The following is a 12,880-nucleotide window of genomic DNA, read 5'->3' as shown; positions in this document are numbered from 1 at the left end:
TCAACTAACAATTAAGTAACCCTAAATCAGCAGTTCACATATACTCAGTTCTTACTACCAACAAGTGGAATTCCATTCCACTAAACGTCGTCAAAAATCAAGTAACAAAGCGATACGCGTCCAAAAACTGGATCGCCCATTGAAAATATTTAGGGAAATTACACGGATGACGGAAACCGTACGTTTTCAATTGGTTTCCGTTAATCTTTCCACTCGACGTTTCCTCGAACACCCATACAATCGTTGACATCGAGCCAAATGTCCCTGCTTTCAAGCGGTTCCGTCCTGCAAATTATTACGGCCAAATGTAAAAATACATTTTAAATGTTATTTTACATACATTCGTACATATATCAGTTACTTTTGATACGAAGTTCTAAGATGGATATGATAAACAATGGTGATAGGTGATCAGCCCATTACAATGGTCTATCATGTTAAAAAGGTCGCAATCTATCTATTGGTTTTTTATACTGAAGCAGCTATACGCGTTCTGTTTTTTATTCGCTCCCAACCCAGCATAAAAGTACGAATAAACTTTATTTTATCACCAATAACACATAACATAAGCTCACGAGGTAGTCAAAGGTACATCCATCGCATGATGACTAAGTACCGACGCCTCACCGAGCATTCTGTTAGACCAAAATGATAGATTGTGAACCGAACCGCCGTCTAATAATCAAGCCAACTGTGTTAGTAAAAATTGAATGTAAAATTAATTAATAACCCATTGGAAATCGCTTATCGCGGATGGAACCCGGCGCTCCCTGTTTGAGAAGCAAGCCGGACAGAGTAATACTGTACTGTATATACAAATGCAAGAAATGAGGTCGAAAATAATATTATACTTAGAGAACTTACCTACCATAATGCGTTCCACTTCTGTCGCCATATTTACACTTGACTATTGTGCCTCGTATTCCGATTTTATAGGCCACTAAATTAGTTTTCAAGTCGTTAAAAATCGATTAACGTAAATGAAACACAAGACTTGTGTATAATGAATAATTAACATTACTTCTGGAAATGGGTTTTGCCGGAGATATTTATGTTCTTGTGAATTTTTAAAGCCATAACAAAAGAATTTCTGAGCGTTTTTGTTACAAAATGGTTTTGATTCTTTGCACAAACAGTCAAACAACTCTCAAAATGCATGGGTAGTATAAACGAATTCATATCCGTCATATATTTAATATGAACTCAATATTATTTTATTTATTTTTACTCAAGCCTATGGTGTCCTACTGCTGAGCAAAGTCTCATTCTCGATTCGTTATTTTATTTTCATATATTTTAATTTTCAAGCGAAACATCTTGATAAAAATCAAACGTCTTCATAGGTTTTTTTTATTTATTATTGCAGTGAAAAAGGACAACGGCTACACACTCAATTTCACGACTGTCAAGGATCTCTGCCCCAGTCCTGTGAAAGCGAACGGTTTTAGAAATAGTCCTCCAGTAGAGCAAACTAGTATCACAGGTATTATACAACACTTTCATATCAGCGAGCAAAAACAACAAAGATGTAGCATAGTTCAAAATTTATCGCGATTTCTGCCCACGGAAATACAACATATCTAGACAGCTACGTAATTATACCTTTAGCAACATGATTATATATTTACGATAAGTTTATATTGCTTTGTAGTAAAAACCACGTAAGTGCCTTTTTGAAAAATCGCTTTCGAATGTTTTTTTTTGTTAACAAAACCTCGCAAGTTTGTTTTAACCCAAGATGAAATTAATTGAAATGGAGGTTTTGTTAAAGAAATTACATCACGATATTATTTTTCAAAAAAGCACTTGCTTAGTTTTCGCTATAAGGCGCCGTTATGCTGAATCAACCTTGACGTTTGCCTGATTATGGGGTGACTCCACGGGGTAGTTTCACTAAAGACGTTTTAGTACGATTTCTTATGTTTTTTTCGCTCGCTATTTCTTATCTACAGAGGCGAAGTAAAGGTCGTCGTATCGACGTACTTGGCCTCGCAACAATATGACATTCATAATCAACGAATAGCATTTAATAATACTGCGTTTTCTGTTTACAGTAAAAGACATCACAAATACTGAACCCTTAGTAGAAAATACAGAATTAACGTCTGTGCCCGATGAGAACATGACTGATTTGGAAGAGATTGAAAGGTAAGAAGTGCATACATACATATAGAATATAAATCCACAGAGTTGTCACAAGTAAACCAGTGGACAACTTGGCAACCACTATCCTAAAATTCAACGGTTTTGAAATACTTTAGCGTGATAGCCCAGTTCGAAGAACAAGAGGCTTAAATTGTAGTGTCACAGGTTCCAATTTCGGCTCGAGCTCTACTGAATTTGATTTTGTGAGTTTAAATTTATGTTTGAATCATAAATAATTGATATCAAGTTTCCAGGATTTGTGGCCGGTTAATACCAATAGGCTAGCCCCCTATTACATGAAACTCAAACATAACTGGCGAGAATTGGGTGTATACAATATTACTACTCTGCTATATATATATTATTCAACTCTGCCTACCCCTTTAAGGATACAGGTGTGATGTTATGATTTATACCACGGAATCTGTGAGAATCATAAGTGAAGGAGAAGTGTAATGTAAACAAAGATTGTTCTATCGAATTATGTGAGATGACGGTCAAACTTGATCTAAGATAGAATTCATAGAAAAAGTTGTTTACGAGCTGGAAATAACACCAGACGGTAAATTTTACACGATAAACTATCAATATACAATCCGGCTGTTGTAACAAATTAGATTAGGCATAGATATTTCTAGAACACATAACACAATGGTGCAGAACTTTCTAGAAAACTCATAGTCTCGAAACATATTTGAAACTGCTTGTTTCTGTATTGATAAATCAACTGACCCTATATTTTACTTCCGTTTATAACTAAGCAAATATGACATTAAAACTAGGACATACTTGTAATAGATCGTTGAGCTTATACTACAAGCGATTTACATTTTACAAGCCAGTGTTTTACTTAGTCTGCACTACAATTCATTAGTTTCCGCGTATTATCAATACGTTTTCAATATCCTATATTAACCTTATTATTATATTATCCTTATATTAACGCATCATTTCTATATTGTTATTATTCTGACTAGACAGATGTTGACCTGTCGAAATTTCAAGTTCAGTAAAAGGGGAAAACAGCACTTAATTTCTCGAGAATTTTTCATTTTTTCGGGCAACTTTCTTTAAATAATGTCATTAAGAAATTTTACAAAGTTAAGACCTTTTTTTCTAATTTTTATTCATATAAATTTTATTTACATAACATAAATAGCCTATATACATCCCAGGCCTTCCCTCAATAAACCAGAGGGAGTATGGAGCATATTGTACCACAGTGTTCCGGGGCGGGATAGTGGAGGTTTTTGGGCTAGTACCCCGGGACCAACGACTTCACGTGCCATCCGAAGCACGGAACTGACTTTTTCGAACAATCAGGTGTTTCCGCCTGCAGTAGGACAGTTTCACAAAAGGGGTTTGCTTTTTTATACAAATTCCATAGTAATTGCATGTTTTACGTTTAGTAAAAAGTAACTGATTTGACTAGTTGGAAACTTTTCTATCTTGAAGCGAGATTTGACAGGTAGAGTTTAGTAGAGAGTGGTCGATTTTTTGACGTTTGTAAAATATCGGGAGTCGAATCCGATAGTTTATTTACTTACTATTTATTAATTTCAGGCAATACCCGCCGATTACGAGTTCGAGTACGCGGCGGGCCTATAAGAATGAATTCGCGGAGTTGTACCAGGAGTACCGGACGCTGTACGCGCGCGTGGCGCAGGTGGCGGCGGTGTTCACGCAGCTCGAGGCGCAGCTCAAGCGCGCGCAGCCGCACTCGCCGCACCACCAGGTAACTTATGCTGCCCTGGTACCTCATACACTCATGAACTTCATCTGTACCTCGGGATGCGGACAATTAAATAAGAAATTGCCACCACCATAAGACTATAGAATAATACTACGTATAGAACGGCAAGTCTCGGCTCCCCACCAGCGTCTGGGCTAGGTTTACTTCAACCCCCATCGGACATAGTTTAGACTTGAATCGTATGGCGTCTGACGTCACACAAACAGATGCGCGTGTACGATAACGTCAATGTGTGGTGTCTGTGTAACACGAATTGTTTGTATGAAGTGTCCGTGGTGTGTACACAAATGAAATTCCTGAAACCAGATCCTTACATGAGACGCCTCAAACTGACATACACATAGGATAATATCTAAAAAAATAGTAACGCCTTAATGAAGGTAACCCACTAATGAGAGGGCCTATCCTACATGCCACTAAAAACCAATAATGATAACTGCATATGGTCAGAAGTCGACCTATCGCATGTTTCGGTACAAAAATGAAAAAAAAAAACAGTATTGTAGTAAGGCACCAAGCTGCGGGGTCTACGCGGTTACGCTATCACGTGCAGAACGACGGCTATCGCGGGCTTTGACAAAGAGCCGTACGATATTTATCTACATAGATAGCAGTTTATTGGTTCTAACTCGCGGTATTACTGCACAATTTTCAGGTACTTTTAAGACACTTAGGACATACATATATATGTTCTGAATTGTCTTAATTCGATGACTTACAAAAAGGCCTGCTTAAAGCATTATTACCAAACTCTAACAATAGAAAACCTCTTTCCAGTCCATAGAGCAACGCATCGTTGAAGAATACAGGCGCGTGCGCAACGACGCCAAGTACCAAAACGAGAGGCGGCGCGTCAACTACCTGCACCGCAAACTCACGCACATCAAGCGGATGGTGCATCAGTACGATCAGCTGGTATGTACTGACCTTTTTAATAAACTATAAGTTCACTAGCTGTTACCCGCGAGTTCGGGGTGAAACCCTACTATTAAAGTGATAAAAGTTTCATACAAACTTTGCCAACCCCATTTTAGTTCTCTAGACATTTTGCAATATTCATCCCGATTCTGCAAAATGCCGTCTTAGTAAGCACCTACGTCCTAAAAGGAACCCCCATGCAAAATTTGTAACTCCTACCATATGTAGTTTCTGAGATTTCATTATGAGTGAGTCAGTTGGTGTGTGAGTGACCTTTCGCTTGTATATACAGGGTGTTAGTAACATCGTAACGAAAACTTTGAGGGATGATTGGGACCATGATTCTGAGATGATATCAAGTGGAATTTTCCGTCGCAAAAGTATGGAACAGAAAATAACTTAAAAAAAAAAAACGAAAATTTTCATGAATTTTCCGACTGAAAATTCGACTTGATTTCAACTCAGAATCATGGTCTGAATCATCCCCCTCAGTATTGGTTACGGTGTCACTAACACCCATACCTACTTGTATGGCTACAGTATGTACTTGCGCGGGGTGTAAGTGACATCGTAACGAATACTGAGGGGGATGATTCAGCTGATTATTCTGAGTTAATATCAAGTGGAATTTTTCATCGCAAAAGTATAGAATTGTAAATAATTTAAAAAAATTAAAAAAAAATCATGAATTTTGCGACGGAAAATTCCACTTGATATGAACTCACAATCATGGTCTGAATCATCCCCCTCAGTATTCGTTACGATGTCACTAACACCCTGTATATATAGATCATTATACCCTCACATGATGAACTAAGTACCCATTTTACCGAACTTTATTAGACTTATGTGATAGGTGCTGAAACGTATCACCATTTGTAACGGTCGATACCTTTACAAATCATTATTGATACGTACCTATGTCGGCGACATCGAATAGGGGGAAGTCCGTCCTATCCTCGGACTGGTTTTTACTATTATGATCTGCGTTTCTCTAAGTAGATTATCCAAACCAACTCCAAAGCTGGTTAAAAGTCCAGAGGTAGAAACGGTTAAAGTATTTAGTGAATAGTCAGAAAACAGCTGCTTTATTTTGTCTATGGAAAGGAATTTGTCTCTATAGAGACAGAAGAATATCGAGTTCGATATACCGTATCTATCGGTTATACATTGAATGAAATATAACTTACAAAAACATCAATATTTACTGCTTGTGTTTTTACCGAATAGTGGCAATAGCAGTAACTGGTCACTATTATATAGATTATAAACGCATGAAGAGATTAAACGTGTTCGTACTAGCTTAGTTTATTATTGATAGTCTTATCAGTATGTACAAGATACGGCAAATCCATTTATTATTCACGTAACGCACTATTTGTAAACTCACAAACTGTAGTAGAGGAAAGATTAGAGTCAGTGCCAAACTTTTTTACAAATAAAATGCGAGTGGTTAACATTGGCACATGTTTTCAACAAGTAGACAGTAATTTGTCATTGCCATCGAGCCATTGACGTAATGTTGAATTCGTAGAAATTGGTTATTTCATAATTATACGAATGCCTAACTGTTTTCCTTATTTTTTCAAGTCTGTAACACATTTAAAGGACTATGGGGACCTGCCAGTAAGTTTCACGCCAGCAACCGTTCCGAATGCATGCAAAATATAGCTTCATATTGTGTACTAAGGCAATAATTTTGTTTTTACAGCGCAATCTTAAACCGGAACGCGTTCCAGCCGCAAGCACCACCCAAGCGTACTGACACTCAAGATATTCGCCGCCCGCCCGATGCCTCTAGCATTCACTAACGCCTCCGACTTGCATCGCAACGAAACACCGGACATTTTGTATACGTAGTAAGTGGTAGTGTCTCCCTAACAGTGACAGGACTACGGCCTTGAAAGGACAGTCTTGCAATGCCGCGCTGGCTGTGTTAAGGATTCGAGTGTAACGCGTTGTGACACGACACTCTGGACAAAATCTCCACAAACACATATACAGTTTTCATATAGACATATTTTTATAAGACTTCCTTCCTGACTGAGAACTAGGTTTCAAAGTCGTGTAGATTTTTACCTGAAAAACTGATATATGTAGGTTTGGAGCGAGATTTGTTCAGCGGTTCTCAAGTCAAATTTTCAACGCACATAACAAATTAACGGACTGTACAATTTATATACATTGTTATAACCGCTTGTTCTCTAGCCTTTTTTCATTGTAAGCCATTGTGCAGAATCGCCTGTGTGAACAGTCATTGTAGCCAATAAGCGTGAAAAATAACACTATAAACAGCCAACAAGTGAGGCGCTTTTAATAATCGCGCGCTCTCATTGGCTGATTATCACGTTATGTTTCACCTCGCGCCGCGTAAGAGATTTATAGGTTACCTTTACCTTCAACTCGAGTGAAAGTTAATAACATCAATGTCGGTTTTAAATAATGGCTTTAAATATATATCACCTTGTCAATGAACTTGAGTTATTGTTACACAGTAAGGAACTGGGATCACTGTATCACGAGGCATTCTGCCAATTTGGCATATATAGTGCAATGATAACTACTTCATGGCATGATTAAGGTATAATCAGTCCTTTGGCTATGAAATGAAGCTTAAAAGATATTTACAAATTTATTTTAACTTGAATATTGAACAAAAGCGCCAACTTTCGGACTGATGCGACAAGATTAAAGTCTTCTTTTATCAGTCAGATACTTGGTCCCAAGTCGATATTCAATGTCTAAGTTGCGTTCTTCCGTACATTAATTTTATAGACTGACAACCTTAATCCATGCATAAATATTACAAAGAATACGATTCTTTACAAAAACTGGATGTGAGACCCATACTGAACTAAAAAGTTTCATATTACTTTTCAACGTTGACTGTATTTGACGTGTGTTATAACTTTCTTCCGACCAACGCTTGTTTCTTTCTAATTTTAATGTTAAGGTGAAAACGGGAACATTGTTTTTAATAATCGATACTAGTTTGAAGCGGACTTATCACACCATTACGCGCAACCTTTTGGATCTGATATCTAAATATGAATTATTTATCGATGTAGTCGCGACGGCCTTGTCAAGAGAAAGGAAACTAGCGGGCGCTCGTGGTGGGGTAAGAAAGTCTTATAAAATGCCAAGATGTGGAAAGAAGCATGCAAGGTCACCCTTATTAATTATTCTCTTGTATGCCGCACTCACAAAAACGTTTTGTGACAACGGCATGCGACGATTACTGCCTTTAAACCAATGTCTATAGAGCGTCGGCGACAGTCCGGTTGATTTTATATTGTAAATAAATATGTATATTAAATTTTATAATAGTCCAAAGTAGATATGTATTTGTTCGTCCACATTTTATTCCATGTGAAAAGTATTGCCGTCTAACGTTATTGTTGTCCATGAATTTGCTTGTAACGCAAAATAATTGTTTTTTATCTATCTCATTCTACTTATAAATTCACGTGCCTCAAATGTATGTACAAAAGTTAGGGAACTTTTTCGCACCATTTTTTATCCTTGTTACACAAAAATTCGTTCCGATTATTCATAGTAGAGCTGTTATTAAACAAAAACATATTCTATTGCTCTTTCTACCACATCGCGACCAGAACACAGTTAACGAACACCTTTACTTACATTGAGGTTACGAATTTAGGATAGAAGAAAAGAAATACGCCATTATGATAGTCATTTCAATTCTAAACTGCAACAATTCTAAAAGTCAATTTGACGTCATTTGGCCTTGACAAGTAATTTTAATGCCCTTCTACGTCATCAATATCGTCCCTCTCGCTTCAATCCATCCATATTTATAATGTCGGACGTACATTTGTTTCACTCTTGCCCAGCTTGCATGTTGTATATAGTAGCGACTTACATAAATATTTATCGATTTCTTGTTAAATTTTGTTATGAGTAGTTTAAATATTCTCAAATATTTTTCCTCATTTAACTATAATTACATTTAGAACAATATTCAATCTGTTGCTTGGCTCAGTCGTGTTGCGACCGCGCGCAGATCTTATCAATAATTCAAAGGCTTTAAACAAACAACTCATCGATGTCACAAAGGAAACTCTTCAACAGATATTGACGTATAGTATTAGAGAAAAAAATACGGAAGCAACACGGCGGTTGTCGCCAAAGCGATCATTGTCCCAAAATTACTTGTTCAATTTGAAATTCAATAAAACGTCTCGAAAATTAGCATCAACCGGCCAGTGTTAAACATCCACTAGAATTAAGAAATTCTGGTCCTCTTCGGAAAACCCTCCAGAACACAATAAATTGTAGTTATTTTAGTCTGCATTCGGGCCAGAAGACACGATATGGATACACTTTTTAAAGGAAACCAAAACACCAATGGGCACTTGCAAAGGTAGGCCCCGTCCCTGGACCCAGTGTATGGAAAGCCGTCTTGCATAATTTGTCCTGAGAGTAACGTCCATATTTGAAAATGATTTAGCGTTAAGTAATTCTGATTTTTATCTATAAAAAGTCATTTCGTGCAAGTCCAATATTTCCAATTCTCCAAAGCACCAATGCGACGTAAGCGTCCTAAAATTTAATACCATCGCCATTTCATCCAATGTATATATTTGCTTCCTTTTATTAAATGCGTATATATAGTGTAATAAACTATTACGTAGGTTTACGAAACCTTGTTGACGCCTCCTGTTATTTCGGTTGATTTTTGTCAATTATCGTGTCAAGCTATTTAATTTTCATTAATATGGTCAATTGTTTTTGTATATCTACAAGTAGATTTTCATGTCAAGTTATTTGGTCAATTCAAGCATAAGTGTCCTTTTGTTGCTCATTGGTAACGTATTTATCGCTTTTTACTCATTGAAATGCTCAATGTATTGTCACGGTGGTATGTGATTACATAATTATGTAAATTTCTATGGGGTCATAATTTATTTCGTTATTTATTTATTTTTTTCTTAAAAGTGCTCTAAATCACACCCTTAATATATTCGTACTTTTTTCTTAGCATTAAAACATCATGTCTCTCTCGTCATAACGCTTTATTTTCTTCAAGTATCTTGCCCCTAATTGCACGGTGTTGAGTGTAGTCTCACAATCGCGAACTAAATTTGTTCTGTAGAAAAAAACCGTTAAAATGTTATTGTTACCACTAGTTTAAGCACTATCGATTGTTTTATTATATGTAATGATTGAATATTTGTTTTTCATGAGGATGTAATTTCTTATGTTATATTTTCAAGAAGGTTGTTAATGATTAAAGTGGATATTGTGAATGATGCATTCCATTTGCCAGAACTGTTGGTTTAGCACTGTTCATTGACGCACTTAGTACGTGGATAGTGTTATAAATATAAAACTATATTTTTACAGGCATTGTATAATATCAAATATCCTTATGTAGGGAGCGTTAGTCAAACTTGTAACATGTGGGATAGACCCAGGCGGGACTGTGGAGCAGCCTCGCTGGTCGACAGTGCATCGATACGAACAAGACCACTCAAACACCAATTTCTGAATTAACTAAAATATCCCTTAATAACGTAATTATATCGATATCAAAATATCTAATACTGTCACAAAGGGAGTAATAAAATGTCAAATGTTGCTCGATTGTTACCGATTAAGTTATAGGAAGTTGGACAGAAATATTTGTATTTTGTCATGTTTATACAAGGAAAATATCTCAATGAAATATCATAGTCCATTGTACAGAGTAGACGATATTTAGTATCTAGTGACGTCATCTTTTTTCTTAAATCCTAGCTAGTAATAAATTAGGAATACTAATTCCCAAATATGTATCGGTTTTTGCGGCATGACAAACGCGCCACGTTGTGCTCTGTTTACTTTCGCGACTCGCCGGCTTAATGAAATCTATTACAAATATCAGTCAGGTTGTGTTAACCCCATATTTTAGTCATAACAATGAATTTGGCCTATTTTATTTTAATTAATATTCGTTATAATATGTATATTTACTGTTTATAAAGTGGCATTTTTGTCATGTGCAAACTTAACATGTTATATTACTTAATATAGCTGATATTATAGCGGCTTAAGGCGGGCGTTACATAGATGATCCTTACCTTACTTTAATTTAGATGTAGATGTTTGAGTTTGCGTATTCTGATCAAATGTTATTGTAAATTTGCTGTACAGTAATCAGTGGTGGCCGCCGCCGCGCATGCTCGCGCCGACTGACAAGACTGTCGATGCGCCGAACAAGTTGAATTATATATTATGTCAATGTAAATAGAGTACGAATTAGACATTTAGACACGTTAAGAGATGTAATCGTAGTGTTTTATTTTTTACTAATTTCTATAAAATGTATATGACGGTAAAGTGAATAGATAAAAAACAATGAAGTGTCGGAGCGAGCCGAGCGCGGCAGCGGCAGAGAAACAATGCTGCGATATTCCTTGTGCCCCTCGAAATATCAGTGCATTATATGAGTCAAGATGTATAGACGATGCTGTAGTGTTAATGTGTATAGATGCGTTTATACAAGCTCGAGTCAGGCGACGCGGCGGACGCTTGCCGGCCGGTTCGAGCGAACGACGACTAGCTATGAATCCTGACATCGGCTCACGTTAATTAGCTTTTAAATATTTCATCAAAATATAAAATACACAAAAAAAAATGGATATAAATTTCTCGACCAAGTACTGGTTGTTTTTAAATTATTAAAATGTAAAAAAAATTAGAATATAAACAAAGTATAGGTACAATTTATGAATTATACTTTTCTTTTCGGCATTTCATATAACAGTGGAAGGGACCTAGCTTTTGCTACCGAGTAGTCGCCGCCGCGGACGGTGGCGCGCGACTCGCAGCGCACTATAAGCAACCTTGCACAGTGTCGAATGTTTCTATATATTTTGTGATTTCTTTTGCTCATGTTCTCTTCCATTGTTTTAATTTTGTTTTGTCATCTGTCTAATTGTATAATATGATTTTGTTAAGGCAGGGTAATGCAGAAATGAGAAGAGGTACTTTTTAATTTTGAATCGATTGACGATTTATTTGAATGTTTAAATTGAGTTGATTTTATCCATTCAATGGAGTTTGTATTGTTATGAAAGGAGCCAGAGTTTGTTGTTTTCTTTTTTAATTAAGTCAATTTGAATTTCGAAGATTAACGTTTGAGGCAGCAGATTAGTTAATTAACTGTCAAGTTACCACAGAAACAATAGTCAGAGTTAGGCTCTCTTTGGCGTTGCCCTTTAGTGATGGAAGCTTGGTTTAGAAGGCGCGAGTCGCCACCGATCGTCGGTAGTCAGTATTACATCATGCAATAAACATGAGCTGAAGAGAGGTTGTGAAGTATTGTTATAAAAGGTACCTATTCAAAATCTGGATAAACAGACTAACTTGTAAAATGGACAGATAGTGTTGCTGCAATGTGCATTTACGCCATCTTCATTTTAATTTGAATTATGGGATCAGTGCCAAACTTTCTCCTTCTTGTTTAGCTCAAAACGATGCAATTGTTAGCATGCTTGATGAAACAGCTAAGTAATTGTTTAGTTAGTCTGCCATTTTGTGAATATTATTTTGTTTTGATAGTAATATGTAAATCTTTTATAATATATTTGTTTACAATAAATAAATGACAACATTATAAATAAATGAAATTGTATTTTCCATTTAAACTGATGAAAAAAATATAAAAAGAATAATATGCAATGAAATGTGTTGTTTCATTTGAAAACCCTCCAATGTGAGAGTGACTATGGATTACATTTTTCTTCTGGACCCTGGACCGACCTTAATCTAAATGATATTATGATTTATGACAATCACAAATATTAGATGCAGCTAAGCTATGAAGAAAATACCTAGGTATATCCGTTTGTCGTGCTATCATCGTAACGCGGATAGCATTGCACGATTACAACATCTACCTACAATAGCACTTTGGTCCGCCTGTGCACATTCCTATTATAACATTTTTTCCTTATTACCTAGCGCCTCGTCCATTTCGCAGCGTGTGGTCCTCGTCCATTACAAATCTTTCTCGATCTAGCAAATTATTGTTCTGATTGAAAAAGTTCTGATAGAAAA

The 12,880-nt window shown here is 36.3% G+C and overlaps 1 protein-coding gene across 1 annotated transcript in view; it reads left to right on the top strand.

The window, feature by feature from the left end:
* LOC126370956 (RNA polymerase II elongation factor ELL) overlaps positions 1-12,507 on the top strand; it is a 56,217-nt gene extending 43,710 nt beyond the window's left edge. The window contains exons 9-13 of the mRNA XM_050016107.1: positions 1,367-1,483; positions 2,055-2,148; positions 3,709-3,880; positions 4,676-4,813; positions 6,528-12,507. Coding sequence (XP_049872064.1) covers positions 1,367-1,483; positions 2,055-2,148; positions 3,709-3,880; positions 4,676-4,813; positions 6,528-6,581 — 575 coding nt within the window. The 3' untranslated portion in view covers positions 6,582-12,507. The remainder of the gene's footprint in view (positions 1-1,366; positions 1,484-2,054; positions 2,149-3,708; positions 3,881-4,675; positions 4,814-6,527) is intronic.
* Positions 12,508-12,880: the final 373 nt, after the last annotated feature.

The sequence above is a fragment of the Pectinophora gossypiella genome, chromosome 11, assembly GCF_024362695.1.
Source record: "Pectinophora gossypiella chromosome 11, ilPecGoss1.1, whole genome shotgun sequence".
NCBI lineage: Eukaryota > Metazoa > Arthropoda > Insecta > Lepidoptera > Gelechiidae > Pectinophora > Pectinophora gossypiella.
This window is presented reverse-complemented; position numbering and strand designations above follow the sequence as displayed.